At 46.1% G+C, this 18246-nt stretch overlaps 1 protein-coding gene across 2 annotated transcripts in view; it reads right to left on the bottom strand.

Moving 5' to 3' along the window:
* Positions 1–18246, bottom strand: part of FBXO10 (F-box protein 10) — a 57092-nt gene that overhangs the window by 17720 nt on the left and 21126 nt on the right. For both annotated transcript variants that reach the window (XM_046023763.1, XM_046023762.1), the window contains exons 2-3: positions 7829–8419; positions 4068–4901 (exon numbers count right to left, since the gene is read on the bottom strand). In XM_046023763.1, the coding sequence (XP_045879719.1) occupies positions 4068–4901; positions 7829–8413 (1419 nt within the window). In that variant the 5' untranslated portion in view covers positions 8414–8419. The remainder of the gene's footprint in view (positions 1–4067; positions 4902–7828; positions 8420–18246) is intronic.

Genomic DNA, 18246 nt, shown 5'->3' with positions numbered 1-18246 from the left:
GGCACAGCTACAATGAATGAAATCAAGTTCCCACATGTGCCTTTGCTGAAATTCACGTGCCTGAGAAAGCACCTGAGAATAACCTCCTACCTTCTCTTCCACTTTGTAAGACAGAGTCCTACTCTTGTCCGTTCTGAACCTTTCTTGGGTGTATGATCCAGGGATGGAAAAACCACCGATACTCCAAACTACGGGACAATTAGGAGTACTGGTACAGGGAGGCCTCCCTTAAACAAAGTACCACAACCCAGCGCACAGCTCATTTAAGGGCATGTACTGCCACTTACATTTTCTTGCCCTATTTAATAAGCATATTAAAAATTCAGAATACATTTGTATTATTTTAAGCAACTGTGTAATCATAATAAAAATATATTACATTAGGATAAGCCGTGTGCTACTAACAAACGATAGATTACACTAGAATAAAAGACTGGGAGAGATAAAGTAGAACGGAAGTATGATTCAAGAGAAGCCTTCTGTTTAGGATAGAGAAAGATGGTAAGAGCATTCACTGCTCCCACACTTCCAAGAATAGAATCAGATAATGTACAACAGCACACACTTTCTGGAACCCATCAGAGAACTGAGGTGGCAGGACAACCAACGAGCCTGAAATCCAAGGACCACAGGCCCCTCCCGGGAGACGAGCTGTGAGCCCGTGCTCGCCTGCGTAGATGCAGGTGCCCCAGGAACCAGTAAGAATCCAGCCACGCGTCTTAGCGAACTGTTAAAGGCCAAGTGTGACCTAGAGTGAGGGTACGGAAACTCTGCAAGCAGGTGTGTCTCTTCACTTCTCCAGGGGGTCTTACTAGGTGCTCGCGGGGAAAGACTGGGGACAACCTCCCTCATGGTGCAGGCATGGGGAAAGTTAGCATAGCCACTGTGGAAAGAGCACTAAGGCCCCCTTCGAATTTTCTCCCAAACCTTCCTGCCAAACAAGGCTGAAGCAGCTGGGGGAAGGGCAGCAAACCCTGCCACTCTGAAGGGAAAGGAAAAAACCCCACCTCGGCCCTGATCATTAGAGGCCCCCTCATGCTGGAGGTGAGGGAGCTACTTCCAAGACTCACTAGACACAGCGCAGCGGTACAGGACAGCAAGCCTACCACCGGCGCAGAGCCACAACTGAAAGCAGTCTGCTGCCGGGGGGCAAGGCCATGGAGGCGGCCCTCTCTGAGGAGCAGAGCAAAGCCTCCTGGCAAACGGGCAGAAGGTGAAGAACATGAAACCTGTGGTAGGTGGAGGATAATGAAAGCAAAACCTAAACCAGCACAATTCTCACCAGACGGACCCCAAACCTGGTCCTCTGAAGGCCTGGCAAAAGAAGAGGTACGTTCATCTCCACACATAAACGCTCCTGACCTCAGTCTCTATACATGACACACAAAACAGCAAGAAAAACACCGGGTTTCTTTTTGGCGCCCGAAGCAACTGGACTCTTTCTGCCAGTCTTACTCTCCTAGGGATATTCTAGAGGGCAGGGATGGGTGGCTGCCCTCTGGCCACCAGATCAAGGCTTTGCTCCCAGGCAGGCCCATCACCCTCGCCCACAGATCCCTGCTTGTATGAAGGCCACTAAGCATATAGTTGCACCTGATGCTGGATACTGCAGAGATACATGAATTTTTAGTCAAAAATCCTGAATATCAGTTTCTTAGGTTCTTTGCTAGAGACTCACTAGGAATTTATAGGCTGCACAATTCCTGCCAAAAGCCCCCGGAGACAATAGTTTAAAAGGGCTACAAGTAAGGCTGTATAACTTTTCACTTCTCCTTTTCCATGACTCCCAACTACCATCTGCTCCCAAGTCTGCCTGGCATGGCATTTCCCTCCCCAAAGCTCCAGAACCAGGTAACCAGACAGCATCTCTGCTAGATTCTGGAAATCCCCCAAACTCAGCTTCTCTGTCTCCATACCCTAATCTCCTATGTTCCTGTTGTTGTCTCTGCCACACAGGCCAGAAACCTAGGCCTCATGCCTTTGACTGCTCCCTCCTAAAACCCTCGTTTCCACCTTTCCAGAATGTCCTGTCCCCTCCTCTCCATCTCTGGACCACGATTTTCCACTGCCTCTCACTGATCTTGCCCCCGGACTCATTCCCTCCATTCCGTCCCCCAGAAAGCTGACAGATGAGCTTTCCAAATACAGATCTGACCACAGTTCTCCTCTGCCTAAAAATCTGTGAGTTTCCCTTGCCTTCACGGCAAACTCCAGACTCTGTGGTGAGACGTCTGTGCCTCAGCTGGCTGACCCCTGCTGACTCCCCCGTCTCCTGCAGCAGCCCTCAGCTCATGCTGCGGCTGCGTGAATGTGTGGTGTCCTTTCCCTCGTGTGGCCTTCAGGCACCCCTCCGCTGTCTCACAGCCTCACCTTGCCCAGGCACTGCTCCTCCAGGAAACCTTTCCTTGAGGCTGGGCTCCTACACCACCCACGGCACCTCTCACACGGGACTGTAATAGCGCTTTTAAAAAATAAACAAAAACATCTGTTGAGCACTTGCTCTGTACCGGAAACACTTTATGTCTATGACCCCAGTTAATCCTTGCCGCTCCTTGGAAGCAGATTGTACCGTTTGTCCCAAGGACACACAGCTAACAAGGGGCAGAGCCAGAATTTGACTCAGAAGCCACACTCCTAGTAACTATGCAAGAGGGAAGACCCTCCTGGGGGCTCAGACCAGATCCTATCATAGTGGTACCCGAGGGCGAAACGGTCACCCGTCCTCTGATCTGACCGTTCTCTTTATTCTCCACATAGCACTCTGTTGTTCTTTCAGGGAAACACCTCCTCAGAACCTCTTTGGAAGAGGCTGGGCAAACACAATGAAATGTGATGGCTGTTAGCCGTTCCAGCCGCCGGAGATCTGCAAGCCTCCCGTGACACGGGTCCGACGCCCTGGAGCTTACTAAGCGCTTCACCAGTACTACGGCATTGGTCCCTCACAATGCCCCAGTGAGAGACGCAAGGCTGGGAGGCTTCTTTCCATTTTTACAGAAGAGAATGGTGATGCTTGTGGTGAGTTGGTGGAGAGGTAAGACTCAAACCCAGGAGATAGATCATGCTTTCTTCTAAAGGCCATGTCTTTCCTTCCAGAAGCCTTTCCTGTGTCGACTGTCCTGCAGCACCCCAAAGAGCCCGCAGGATCGTGACGGCACCAGCAGCAGCACAGACTACTCTCAGCATCAAGCCCCAGTGCCTCGCAAAGGGGCTTTCCAGGCCCAGGGCAAGGTGGGTTCTGCTCACCTCCCCTGCCTTATTTTCAACCACTCCTTCATCCTCAGCATACAGCTGCACACCCAGGCCCCAGCACAGAACGTTCTGGCTGCCTGGAATGCCCTCACTCCACATCCTCTCACCCCATGCACGCTATTGTCCTCGGCCGTCCTCTAACTCATCCCACAAAGCTCGGATACCTCTCCGGGAAGCTTCTCCAGTGTGGATCAAAACCCGTGATCATGTGCCCCTCAATTTTCTCTCATCCAGGCTCAAGAGCCCTTGTCCCTTCTACTAGGCCTTGGGGACACGTTTGAGAAGCATCATGACATAGTGAAAGGAGCTGGAAGACCTGGGTTCTAGTCCCCGTTCTGCCACTAACTTGCTATGTGACCCTGACTGAGTCATACTTCCCCTCTGGGCCTGTTTCTTTTTCTGTAAAATGGGTATTCATCCTTTCTTTTTCTTTTTAATAAACATATAAGAATCACTTATGGTTTGTCTCCCTCCCAATCCCATCTTGTTTCATTTATTCTTCTCCTATCCCCCTAACCCCCCATGCTGCATCTCCACGTGCTACAAAAGTTGGGTATTCATCCTTTTTTTTTTTTTTTTTATAAATATATAAGACTTCTCTGTAAAATGGGAAGAATAGTTTCTGCTCTGTCCAAATCAGATGACGGGTGGAAGGTAAGCATGTGTTGTAGAATGAAAAGAGGACTTAAAAACAGCAAAACAGCCCCACCAAAGCCTTCCTGTGTACAGCCATAGGAACCTTCTCTCATTAATCAAAATCATGTTCCGAGTGACCCAGGAAGGCCTCACGGTCTGTAGAGTAAACCTTAGGACGGCACCTTGCTGTTATGTATACATCGCACTGCGTAAGTCAGGTTCCGGAAGACGTTTCCTTCCATCTTGGCTCGGCCATAGGAGCAAACGAAGACGCCTCCCTTCCCGTCCCGGAAGAGGCACTTGCGGATGAGGCAGCCCTGCACAGAGCTGGCCAGTGCCATGGCCTCCTTGTCCTTCTGCAGCTCCTGCTGCAGTGAGTTCAGCACGAGGCAGCTGGGCAGCTGAATGGATGCCCCTGGAAGTGGTGGGCCGAGAAAGGAGCCCCCCAGTACAGGGCGTGGGCCCTGCACTTGGTAGGACAGTCTGTATGTGAGCTGGTCCTCGTCCTCATCCTCACCACTAGGACTTAGGCCTCCATCGCTGCTGTCTGGAGTCTGGGCCACCCTTTCCCCATCACTGCCCACCTCTGCCTCCTGTGAGCCAGCCTTGGAGCCTGGCTTTGGGGAGGTAGAAGCTGCGCTGGTTGGGCTTTGGCTGCCCTCAATGACAATGTCACAGGTCCTTGGGCTCCAAGCCTGGTCCCTGCTCTCCAGGTCTAGGGACATTAAAGAGTCCGAGTCCTCTGTGGGGAGAACGCTGGGGGAGGACTTGATAAGTCCTACTAGATACTTGTAGGCCCAGTTCTTGTCTGCAGACGGGTGGCCCTCAACAGTCACAGAGTTGTTTTCACTGCCCACAAATTCACAGTTTTCCAGGACGCACAGAGGCACATTGTGCAGGAAAACATGGGTGTTTTTGAAGGTGCAAAACTTCACTTGGCAGGTACCTGGGCCATGGACCTGGATGTGCCCATTCTCGAAGTTGCAGTTGTCAAACTGCACATGACCGGAGGTTGTCTGAGGAAAGACAAGAAAGAGAAAGCAGATGAAACAGGGAACAGAACTGTTTCGCTAGTCAGTGCTCTAACTGCGCTTTAAGGAGGGTGGAGCCTGGAGAGGCCATTCATCTGGCTGATCCTGCTCTCCTCCTCCCCAAGGGCATGTGTCAGCCCCCACACAGAGGGACAGGGACAGGAAGCTGCTCTGAATCAGAGGGAGGAGAATTTGGAGTTGCCTGCTTTTCCCTCCTTCTGATCCCAAAGGGACCGGAAATAAATACAGGCAGGAAAGTTCACGCTCTGCAACAGGGCCCTTCCTAAAGACCTCAAGTCTCAGGTAAATTCCCCCAGTATTCAATTAGTGTCTAGTGAGAATATAAGCTTTGAGGGGTGAAGATGGGGACAAGGGAAGAAGCTGAATGCTCAGAGGGATGCTGGGTGAGATGGAGTCAACACGGTAACACAGAAGGTGAACCAGCAGAGCAAGCATCGCTCAAGGGAGAGCAGGAAGGACAGGAACTGGCTGCAATTGAGCACAACTTTCCTGTGTCCCATGAAGGGTGAGGGAGTCCCGGTTTGGTGTCTTGGTTACATGAAGAAAGTGTGAGATCGTGAGGGGTCTCACCAGGTCTCACCTCTTCAGCACAACTTCCCTTCCCCACCCTCTCTCAGCTCTGCAGCACCCCACAGAACACCAGCTGGGCATCTGAACTCGGGACAGAGCCAGCAAGGAGCCTGAGAGCTGACAGAAGACAGACCACGAGGGGCTGAGCCCTACCTGGGCTGGGACAGGCAGGTGCGGAAGCCCAGCCACAGGTTCTGGGAGAGTCCAGCCTGTGTGGCAACTGGCCCATATGTGTCTGGGGGCGGGGCAGAACAAAGGAAGCAGGCTGTGTCCCTAAAGATGGGGACAAGGTATGCTGCCACAGCCGGGCAGTACTGAGCAGTAGGGAAGAGCGGCTCTGGAGTCTGGCTGTACAGGAGAACTCCCAGCTCGGCTTCTTTCAAGTGTGTTACTTCGGACAGGACTTCATCTCTCTGAGGCTGCTTGTATGCAATACGGGGCTGCCGGCTAACAGAGAGCGAGGAAGAGAGCCGGGTGACTGGACATTAGCTACTGGGACCTGGGGTCAGGGACACAGGGACAGCAGAGGCTCCGCTGAAGTGGGGAGGTGCTGAATCCCATGCACCACTCAGTCGAGCCCCTTAGCTCCCAAGCCTGGCTGAGAAGCCCAATTACTCTATATTCCTGAAAAAGAACTGTTTCCGGATCTCACCCTAAATTCCGTCAGAAGGATATGAACCATAAAACGAGGGTGTGTTTCCTGATCCCACTGAGTAATCCAGACACATCCACCCTGAACCATTTTTACATTCTCTAGCAGTAAGCACCCTGGAGAGCTCATCTTAACCCCTATAAGCTTCCTTATGGCTGACTTAATTTTTTCCTGCTGCAATTTAAATCCATTTTCCTCTTACTGGGTCCTCTTTATAGATGAACACCAGCTCTCTGGAGATGCAGAGCCATTGCTGGGGTTCTCCTCAGAAGTCCCTGAAAACCGCTGTGAAATCACCCTGGCCTTTGTGTTCTACAGGCAAGGTCATCCTAGCCCCTTGTCCTGTTTCCAGTTAAAAGATGGTCACGGACAGAGCACTACTATCTGCCAGGCCTCACCCCCTGAGCATCTGCGACTGTGCTTCTGAGCGAGGAGAGGAGGCTGAAACGAACATATTCCTCTAAGAGTGAATGTCCTAGGAAAAGCGAAGGGTCTTGAATCAAACTCTTCTTCAGGACCTGCAGACCAGCGCAGGAGTTGTTCATCAGTCCTTCTGAAACATTCTAGACCTAAAAAACAGGCTTTGAAGTTTCCAAGGAACCCAGCATTATGTTAATTTCAAAAGTACTTAGAATTTGAGTTCTAACCTCACTAGTTATCCACCTGAGAAAGTTACTTAGTGTCTCTGAGCTTCAGTGCCCCTGATCAGCGAAATGGGGATACCAAGTCTATTGTCTACCACCACTGTTTGTTGTGGGGAACAAAAGAAGTCACAGATAGAAAGTTGCCTAGATTATGAGTATAGGCTTGGGTCCTAGGTCTGTCCCTTACTAAGTCTGAGACCCGGGTATGTCACTTAATTGTGCCGAGCCTCAGTTTGCTCATCTAGAAAACCAGACGGCACGACCCCTCTCTCTCATGGCTGGAAAGCAGACACCAGGCACATGGTTAAGTGCACCGTGGTCATAGGATGATCATTACTAACCCGAGAGACCATGTGTTGTGACAGATAGTCATAGTGGCAATATACTTATTACGACAGGTTAGAAGTCCAGATGCTATAATGTTTCCAGGCAATGTAAAGCCGTAGACTATTCTGCTGGGATCTACCCACATGTCAATACATACTGGGCTTTGAATACATCTGTGCTCTGTGTTCCTAGAAGGTAAGTGTGGGCTGGTATTTCCTGACCCTCTCCCTAGTCACCCCTGGTAAAAGTCTGACCTTCCCTGACCTTCCTCCACAGGGTGGGGCCAACGGGCTAAAGGTCACTGGTCCTGCATAGCCTCCCCTGGCTTTGGCCGTCTCTGGGCATGAAGTGTTCTCTGCTTCCTGTCACCATGTGGCACACGTGTGGACCTGGATTTCCCACCTAGCTACTCCACCCGCGGACGGAGCCAGTTCGTCCAGTGTGGAAGGAAAGAAGTACAAAGCAGTTTCGGTCTTGAGTCCTTGGCTTATTTTTTAATACAGTTTTGCCAAAAATAAAGCAGAATGTTGATCATTACTGATCTCTTATCCATTTCTCAGCTGGTGCAGAACTCAGAGGAGTGTGTTATAGGAACAAGAACAAAACCCTCAATTCCAAAAAAAATGGGGTCATAAACCCACTGTGAAGAGGCCCAAGTCAGGCCCAGAGAGGCCACCCATCTGGATGCGGGCACCCACCTTAAACATGAAGGGGGAGAACCAGGCCGGCATGAAGACAAGGTTGCACAGGCGTGTGGTGGAGCAGTGCTGATCGATGCTGGCGAGCAGGGCCACCTCACCCAGCTTGCCGTGCCCTATGATCTCCACAGGCACCTTCAGGATGATTTCACCCTGCTCTTCGTACACACCTGGAAACAGCACGATTCGGTCATACAGGCTGGCCATGGCCAAGGCACTGCCCAGGCTGTCAAACTCATGGCCTGGCCCAACGCTCAGGGTACGGCGTTCCCTCCTCCGGCGAAATAGAGAAAAGCAGACGGAGGACTCCAAGTCCAAGGCGTTCTTGGTCCAGGTCTTGGAGGCAAGGTAATGCTGCTTGAAGGCCTCCCTCCAAGACTCGGGCTCCACGTCAGGCTGATTGGGCCAGTTGGGGTGGCGGCATTCGGTGCATCCCAAACACAGCTGCCGCCAGCGGGTGCTGTCGAGACTGAGGATCAGCTCATACCAGGCCCTGCACACCAGGCTGCAGCGGCCCAGGTCAGGCAGGTGCAGGTAGGCTAGGATCATGCGCCACAGCTCCAAGGGGAGGCCGCCGGCCTCCATGGTCACCTGGGAGACAGACACAAAACAACAGAGGTTTTTGCTGACCCTGCTTACAGCTCTCCTTTCTTAAAATATTCCCTGCCTTCTCCTGACCCCAAAGGTATGCAAGGGAACAAGGCTTAGCCAGTCATAGGACTCCAAGTTAGTCTACATTGAGAGAAGAATGAATCAGAGACAGTAACAGAGAAAAGGGCAGAAACAAGGGGCATCCCAGTTTCTCTTCAGCACTCCAGGTCATGGCTCCAGCCTCTGCCCAAAACTTAGCTTTAGCTTTGCCTTTTGAATTCCATCAGCTAGCTCCGTATTCTTGTGATAAATTCTTTTTGTTCAAGATGGCTTCTTTGAATTCCTGTTATTTAAACCTAGCCAAAGCCCTCTCATTTATGAGTGTCCATTTCCCCACCTAAACACAAGGGGACTATGTTAGATGACCTAGAGCAACTTCCAAGTCTGAAACCCTAGAAAGTCTCTAGATAAGTAGGAACTAAACTTGAAAATAGGCAGACTTCACAACAGACTGTAATCAAGTTGTGAACCTCTTCAAGCCCTTGGTTTTCCTCTCCATTTTATGAGCATGATGATCATACCTGTCAGCTATCTAGGCTCAGGAAGGATGGAAGCACAAATGTGTGACTATGTCTACAAGAATTCTGAGCTTCATCGTAACAGGTCTGGCTTTAACTCTACAGATTAGTATTAGGGTCTGGTATGTAGGTTTCTCTATAACGATCACCTAGTGAGACTTTCCGAAGTCCTTGACAGTGCTGAAGAAAAGCCACGCTCTGGACTGGTAAACATCACAGAACAAAGGCTGGGTTCCTGGTAGCTGTGACTTCCTCACACGAACACTGCTTTATTCACAGCAGTCTCCGTGATACCCGTGTCTCCCATTCTTCACCTCCTTCTTTAGCCATACCTTTTCAGGCTTTTTCAGAGAAAACTTGTGGGATAGAGCCCCAGGTCAGACTGTGTCCAGCAGGGAGTCAGCTTGAGATTCTGCCTCTCTCTCTGCCCCTCCCTTTCCCCGGGACACACAAACTTTCTCCAAAATAAATAAATGAATCTTAAAAAAAGAAAAAAAAAAGAAAACCTAAGAAAATATGCAACCTCAGGATGGGCAAAGATTTCTGAGAACACAAAAGGTACTAATCATAAAAGACAAAAAAATAATGAATTGGTCTCTCAAAATTAAAATTTTCTGCTCATCAAAAGATACCATTAAGAAAATGAAAAGGCATTTGAAAGAATGGGAGTAAATCTTTGCAATGTACATACATGTCAGAGGGCTTATATTCAGAATGTATCAAGAAATCCTACAGCTCAGTAATTTAAAAAATCCAACAAAAAATAGGCAAAGGTTTGAACAGAAACCTCACAAAAGAAAAACGAGCAGGCAACAAGTTAAAGAGATGTTCAACATCATTAGTATTCATTACCTGATTTGTATCAAAACCATAACGAGAGGGCTGTGTGTCACACTCACTACAATAGCTGAAACGAAGAACACTGAAAGCATCAAAGCATCGAGATGTGAAGCACCCAGAACCCTCAGACATTGCTGGTAGGAGCATAAAACACTACAATCACTTAGAAAACTGTTTGGTAGCTTCTTCTGCAATTAAACACACACCTATGCTATGATCCAGGAATTCCACTCCTAGGTATTTACCCAAGATAAATGAAAATGAACATCTACACAATGGTTTATATGAGAATGTTTACAGAGGCTTTATTCTTAATAGTAAAACAAACAAAAAATCTGAAACCACCCAAATGTCCATGGCCAGAAGAGCGGATAAATAAAGCATGGTGTACGCATGCAATGCTACATTATTCGGCAGTAAAAGTGGATGTACTACTGATATATATATAACAGACAGCTGAGCCACAACAATAATGTTAAGCAAAAGAAACCAGCTGCAGAAGACAACATATTGTATGATTCCATACAGGTGAAGTTCAAAAACAGACAAAATCATCTACACTGAGAAAAACGGGAACAGCACTTCAAGGGGTCACATGGTGAAGGAAACGTTTACATCTTCACTGCTGTGTTAGTCATACACATGCAAATATCTGAAAAAACTCACTGGACTGCATTGCTTCTGTTCTGTGCATCTTACTGTATGTAAACAGTATCTCAATTTACAAAATAGTATAGATTATCATGTCTCCAGGCCTGCTCTACATGTCCAAGTTAATGGCACCATCACCTCCCACCTTGCCACCCCAGTCAGTAACTAGGGAAACCTCCCTGATTTCTTCTCTACTTCTCTCCTGCTCTCTCCCAGATATTCTCTCACATTGTGTGTTTCCACCTCCTTAAGCACTCTCAAGTTAGTCCATTCCTCTCTCCTTTCTCTGTCATGGAGTTGTTTCTGGCCTCACCATCTTTGGTTTGGATTCTCAGCCGGTCTCCCTGCAACTAGTCCTGCCTCCTCCATCCAATCCACTTCACATCCAGCCACCAAGGGAAGCTTTCTAAAATGTAAATATGGGTACGCCACTTGTCAGTCTAGAATTCCTCAATAGCTCCCCATGGCTTCCAGGATAAAAGCTAGCACAGATGACAGCTATGAGCTGGTCTATTTCTCCAGTTTCATCACTAATCTTCCTCCCACCTACCATCACTCTCCCAGCACCTTGCTCACAGGGCCTTTCTTCATCCTCTCTCCTCAGACATCAAGGGCCACTTTTGGCCTCCCAGAGCTACCTGAGAATAGTTCTACCACAGCCTTCTTAAAGTGTGAATCAAAAAGAGTACATGGTGATTCGTATAGTGATTTGTTTTATAAGGAAAACATCCTGCTAACCACTATACTGAAATCGGAAAACAGAATTTTGTCAGCTACTCTAGAAGCCTCCCCAGTGCCCCATTCCAATTCTCCCCACAAAGATAAACATATTCCTGATTCCGTAGTATCACTTCCTTAGGTCTTTGTGGTTTCACCATCTAAGTATACATCTTTAGATTCTAGAGTTTTACTTTTGTCCTCAGGTTTTTAGCTCAATATGTGTTTGGTTCTCATTCCACCCACAGGGTCCCCTTCCATCCCTTTCTTTTCAAGTTGCCTGTTAAAGCTCCTCAAACATCTGACCAGTCTCCATCTGAATTTTGCTGACTGCATGCTTTCTCATGGGAGAGTTCAACTTGTTGCCCTGTCTTCTGTATTTTCTGCACATTGGCAGCTGGATCCAGAAGCTTGATCAGACTCAGGTGCAATCCCTTTAGCAAGGGCACAAGTGGTATTGCATGTTTTTATCATCAAATGTCCGTAAGTCTGGCTGTCTTTTTTTTTTTTTTTTTATGTTAGTGTCCTCTCAATACCTAGTGCTCAATACCTAGATCCATGAATTCCCTGGAGGTAACAAAATGGTGAGAATTCTAATTATATCATTTGATTTCTTTGGTGAAGAAATTATATTAGGAGATGCTTCTCCTCAAATACCATTTAGTTACCCCACTGTACCATACCCTTAGGAAAGGTCTCTTTCATTTTCCAGGTGTCAAGACAATGAATTGGTTCCATGCATCCATTATTCTTTGAAGGTAACCAATCTGTGTGTGTTTAAACTATTACGATGAATTCATGGATTTAAACCTATTTTACAGGTTTAAAGTCTTTGAAACTGCTATTCATACTGAAGCTCAAATTGAGACATCTTTGGCCTCAATTTGGTTCGTCATTTTGACACAACCTCAGTAATCTTTGATAGCGTCCTTGCCATGTGGTATGTCAAGATGTTCCTGACTCAGTTTTTATATTTCCTCCCCAGACATGGTATTAGACATTTCTCTAAGAAAGAAAAAATTTTTTAAGGTTTTATTTACTTATTTGTCAGAGAGAGAGAGAAAGTACAATGAGGGGGAGTGGCAGGCAGAGGGAAAGGGAGAAGCAGGCTACCTGCTTAGCGGGGAGCCTGATGTGGGGACTCCATCCTGGGACTCTGGGATCATGACCTGAGCTGAAGGCAGATGCTTAACCGACTGAAAGTAGATGCCTTACCCAGGCGTCCCTCTAAGAAATATTTTTAATTGAAATTTTTATTGAGGTAATTGTAGATAATTACAGATTCATATGCAGTTATAAGAAATAATATAGAGAAGGGCGCCTGGGCGGCTCAGTTGGTTGAACGACTGCCTTCAGCTCGGTCGTGATCCTGGAGTGCCGGGATCGAGTCCCGCATCGGGCTCCCGGCTCACTGGGAGTCTGCTTCTCCCTCTGACCTTCTCCTCGCTCATGCTCTCTCTCACTGTCTCTCTCTCTCTCAGATAAATAAATAAAATATTAAAAAAAAATAATATAGAGAAATCTCTTATGTACTTTCTCAGTTGCCCACAGTGGCAACACTTTCCAAAACTACAATCACAACCAGCATAGTGACATTGAGACAACCCACTACCTTATTTGGATTTCTTTAGTTTCACTTGGAGTCATTTTTGTGTCCGTTTGCATTACATTCTATACAATTTTATCACCTGTGTAGGTTTGGGTATCCATTACCACAGTCAAGGCACTAAAAAGCCCTGATACCACAAGATCCTTCATGGTTACTCTTTTATAATCACACCTACCATCCTGATGCCTCTTCCCTGTTCTTTACTTATATATTTTTTTAAAGATTGTATTTATTATTATTATTATTTGACAGAGGGAGACACAGCGAGAGAGGGAACACAAGTAGGGGGGAGTGGGAGAGGGATAACAGGCCAGGCTTCCCATGTTGCTGGGAGCTAGATATGGGGCTCTATCCCAGGACCCTGGGATCATGACCTGAGCTGAAGGCAGACGCTTAACCAACTGAGCCACCCAGGTGCCTCTCCTCTTCCCTGTTCTTAATCCTTTATAACCACTAATCTGTCTTCCATTTCTTTTCTTTTTTAAAGAGATCTTAGGGGCGCCTGGATGGCTCAGTGGGTTTAGGCTCTGCCTTGGGTCCAGGTCATGACCTCAGGGTCCTGGAATCGAGTCCTGCATCGAGCTCTCTGCTCAGCAGGGAGCCTGCTTCCTCCTCTCTCTCTCTCTGACTGCCTCTCTGCCTACTTGTGATCTGTCTGTCCAATAAATAAATAAAATCTTTAAAAAAAGATCTTATTTATTAATTTGTCAGAGACAGAAAGCACAAGCAGGCAGAGCGGCAGACAGAGGCAGAGAGAGAAGCAGGCTCCCTGCTGGGCAAGAAGCCCAATGAAGGACTCGATCCTGGGCTCGATCCCAGGACCCTGGGACCATGACCTGAGCCAAAGGCAGCCGCTTAATCAACTGAGCCACCCAGGCATCCCCTGTCTTCCATTTCTAAAACACTGTCACTTCCAAGATGTCACATAAATGGAATCATACAGTACATAATCTCCTGGGACTGGCTTTTTTTTTCACTCAGCATAGTTCCTTAGAGATTCATTCAAGTTGTGTGCATCACTAGTCCTTTTCTTTATAAAGCTGAAGAGCATTCCATGGTACAGATGCGCCACAGTATGCATCTGCAGAATCTTGACAAAGGCATTCCCACGTGCAATTCCAACCCGTATCAAAAATAGGATATTGCCATCACCCCAGAATATTCCCTCATGACTTTTCTGTCAATTCCTACCCCAAATCCCAAGGGGCAAACACTGTTGTGAATTTTCCAGCATATGTTAGTTTTGTTTGTTCCAGAATTTCATATAAATGGAAACATGCAGTATGTATTCTTTTGTGCTAAGGCTTCCTTCACTTAGTATTACCATTTTGAGATTCATCTATTTTGTGGCATGTATCAGTAGTTCATCCCTTTTTATTGCTGAGCAGTTATTTCATCGTATACTATATTGATGTATTGCAGGCTTAAAAAATCAGTTCTCCTACAGATGCAAGACTGAACTGTTTCCAACTTGGGGCTATTATGAATACTGCTGCTGGGAGTATTCTTACACAAATGCTTTGTGGACATATATTTCAATTATTGGACTTTCTAATACATCCTTTGCCAAATATATGCTCTGTGAATTTTCTCCCCGTCTGTAGCTTATCTTTTCATTTTCTTGATGGTGTCTTTTGATGAGAAGTTTTAAATATCGCTGAAGTCTAACTCACCTTTTTCAAATGACTGATCCCTTTTAACCGAGAAGTTTTTGCTAATTCCCTTGTTGTGAAGATATTCTCCTATATTTTCTTCTAAATGTCTTGTGGTTTAACTTTTATATTTTGATCTATGATCCATCATGAATTAATTTTTGTTATGGTATGAAGCAGTGGCTGAAATTAAGTTATTCCAGCACCATTTGTGGAAAAGAATCTCCTCTTCCCAGTTGGGTTGCTTTGGCGCCTTTGTTCAAAATTGAATGACAGTAGTGTGGGTCTATTTCTGGGTGATTTATTCGATTTCATGGATCTATTTGTTAATCCTTGTGCTGGCACCAAACTAGCACTACATTTCTGACACTTTTCCTTTCCTTTTATGAATTGTACTTCTGGTGTCAAGTCTAAGAACTCTACCTCATTCTGGATCCTGAAGACTTTCTCCTACATTTTTTTCTTAAAAGTTTTATAATTTTACATTTTACATGCAGGTCTGTGACCTCTTTTGAGTTAATTTTTGATTAAGGTACAAGGCTTAGTTTGAAGTTCATTTTGGGGGGCTTATGGTTGTTCAACAGTCCCAGCACCATTTTTGGAAAAGCCTATCCTTTCTCCATTGAATTGCTTTTGCACTTTTGTCAAAAATCAGTTGAGCACGGGGCGCCTGGGTGGCTCAGTGGGTTAAAGCCTCTGCCTTTCGCTCAGGTCATGATCCCAGGGTCCTGGGATCGAGCCCCGCATCAGGCTCTCTGCTTGGCAGGGAGCCTGCTTCCTCCTCTCTCTCTCTCTGCCTGCCTCTCTGCCTACTTGTGATCTCTGTCTGTCAAATAAATAAATAAAATCTTAAAAAAAAAATCAGTTGAGCGATAGTACTTGGCAAGATGGTGGAGGAGTAGGAGACCTAAATATCATCAGGTCTCAGGAGTTCAGCGAGATAGTTATCAAACCATTCTGAACACCTACAAACTCAACAGGAGATAGAAAAGAAGAAGAGCAGTAATTCTAGGAACAGAAAATCGACCACTTTCTGGAAGGTAGGATGGATGGAGAAGTGATTCCGAGGCAATGTATGAGAAGACAGACTGTTGGGGGGAGGGGTAGGCTCCTGGCGAGTGAGAGAGCTGCATAACACAAAATTAGAACTTTTAGAAGTGAGGGATGTTGTTCCAGAGGCTAAGCAGGGGGTGGAGCCCTCATGGGGACAATGTGGTCTCAGGACTCGTGGGGTCACAAAAAGACCAGAGGTGTCTGAGTATGGCAGAACTCCCAGGTATCGGAACAGGGAGGCCGGCTACAGAGACTGAGCCAAGGAGGGTCTCTCAGCTCGGGGTTACCTTAAACCATGATCTGAGGCAGAGTCGGGCCACTACTCTTTGAGCAGGGACACCCCAAGTGGCAGATCCAGAGAGACCCCCTCCTATTCCTCCAGGAGGAACGGCACGGGAGTGTGTGGCAGGAATCTGCTGGGTTTGGAGACTCCAAACAGGGCTGTGCGCCAGAGACAGAAACGCTTGGTCACAGGCCAGGTGAGCACGGAGTGTGGCCAGAGACCAGGGAGACAGGAGTGACTGACTGCTTTTTTCTGAGGGCACACTGAGGGGTGGGGCCCCGAGCTCTGGGCTCCTGTAAGGTGGGAGATTTGGAGGCCGCCATTTTCATTCCTGTCCTCCAAAGCTCTACGGAAAGCATTCAGGAGCAAAAGCTCTCGAGAATGAACCTGAGCATATTACTTAGCCTGGCCCCTGGCAAGGGCAGTGCAATTCTGCCTCCGGCAAAGACATCTGAGAATCACGTGGCAAGAGAACCCTCCCCAAGAAGATTAGCAAGAATATCCACACGAGACCAAGTTCACCAATCAATGAGAACTGCAGAACTCCAGAGTTAGGGGAAAGCAACGCATAGAATTCATGGCTTTCCCCCATGATTCTTTAGTCTTTCAAAGTTAAATTTTTTAAATTTTGTTTTCTTTTTCTTATTCTATTTTTAAAAACATTTCCTCTTTCCTATTTTAACATTTTTAAACTATTTTATCTTATCAATATCTTTTTAAAAATCTTTTTCATGGGGCGCCTGGGTGGCTCAGTGGGTTAAAGCCACTGCCTTCGGCTCAGGTCATGATCTCAGGGTCCTGGGATCGAGCCCCACATCAGACTCTCTGCTCAGCAGGGAGCCTGCTTCCCCCTCTCTCTCTGCCTGCCTCTCTGCCTACTTGTGATCTCTCTCTCTCTGTCAAATAAATAAATAAAATCTTAAAAAAAAAAGCTTTTTCATTGTTATGTCGTATTTTATCCCTTCATTGTACTTAACCTTATTTTTGTATAGATATAGGTTTTTTTTTTCCTTTAAAATTTTGGGATACAGTTTCTTCTAATAGATCAAAATATACCTGAAATCTAGGACATGGCTTTGTTTTAGTCTCCAGCCTGATCACATTTTTTTCCTTTTTTCAATCAACTTCTTATCAATTCCATTTTAAGGATCTTTTAAAATTTTCATCTTTACAGTCATATTCCATCCCTTCATCACGTTTACCCTTAATTTTGTATATATATAAATTTTTCTTTCTTTAAAATTTTGGGAGGTAGTTTCTTCTTACAGACCAAAATACACTCAAAATCAAGTGTGTGGCTCTGTTCTATTCACCAGTCTAAAATATATATATTTTTTCCTCCTTTTTTTCTTTTTCTTCCCCCTTTCTTCTCTTCCCAGTATTGGGTCTCTTCTGATTTGGTTAGTGTATATTTTTCTGGGCTTGTTGCTACCTTTTTAGTATTTTGTTCTCTCATTCATCTATTCTTATCTGGATAAAATCACAAGATGGAAAAACTCACCACAAACAAAAACAAAAACAAAAACAAAAACAAACAAACAAACCCCCCCCCCCCCCCAAAAAAAACCCAAGAGATAGTACCAACAGTTAGGGACCTAATCAATACAGACATTAGTAATATGTCAGAACTAGAGTTCAGAATGATGATTACCGAGGTGCTAGCTGGGCTCAAAAAAAGCATGGAAAATACTAGAGAATCCCCTTCAGCAGAAAAAAGATCCCTTTCTGGAGAAATAAAAGAACTGAAATCTAACTAAGTTGAAATAAAAAAAGGTATTAATGAGGTATGATGGAAAATGGAGGCTCTTACTGCTATGATAAATGAGGCAGAAGAGAGAATTAGTGATATAGAAGACCAAATGGTGGAGAATAAAGAAGCTGAGCAAGAGACAGACAAACAACTAATGGACCACAAGGGGATAATCTGAGAGATAAGGGATATCGTAAGATGAAACAATATTAGAATAATTGGGATCTCAGAAGAAGAAGAAAGAGAGAGGGGCAGAAGGTATACTGGAGTAAATTTTAGCAGAGGATTTCCCTAATTTGGTAAAGGGAACAAGAATCAAAATCCAGGAGGCACAGAGAACACCCCCTAAAAATCAATAAAAATAGGTCCACAACCCATCATCTAATAGTAAAACTTACAAGTCTCAGTGACAAAGAGAAACATCTTGAAAGCAGCTCAGGACAAGAGGTCTGTAACATACAACAGTAGAAATATTAGATTGGCAGCAGACCTATTCACAGAGACCCGGTAGGCTAGAAAGGATTGGCATGATACATTCAGAGCACTAAACGAGAAAAACATGCAGCCAAGAATCCTATATCCAGCCAGACTGTCATTGAAAATAGAAGAGAGATAAAAAGCTTCCAGGACAAACAGAAACTAAATGAATTTGCAAAGAGAAACCACCCCTACAGGATATATTGAAAGGAGTCCT

This window comes from Meles meles, chromosome 11 (genome assembly GCF_922984935.1).
Source record: "Meles meles chromosome 11, mMelMel3.1 paternal haplotype, whole genome shotgun sequence".
NCBI classification, from domain to species: domain Eukaryota; kingdom Metazoa; phylum Chordata; class Mammalia; order Carnivora; family Mustelidae; genus Meles; species Meles meles.
This window is presented reverse-complemented; position numbering and strand designations above follow the sequence as displayed.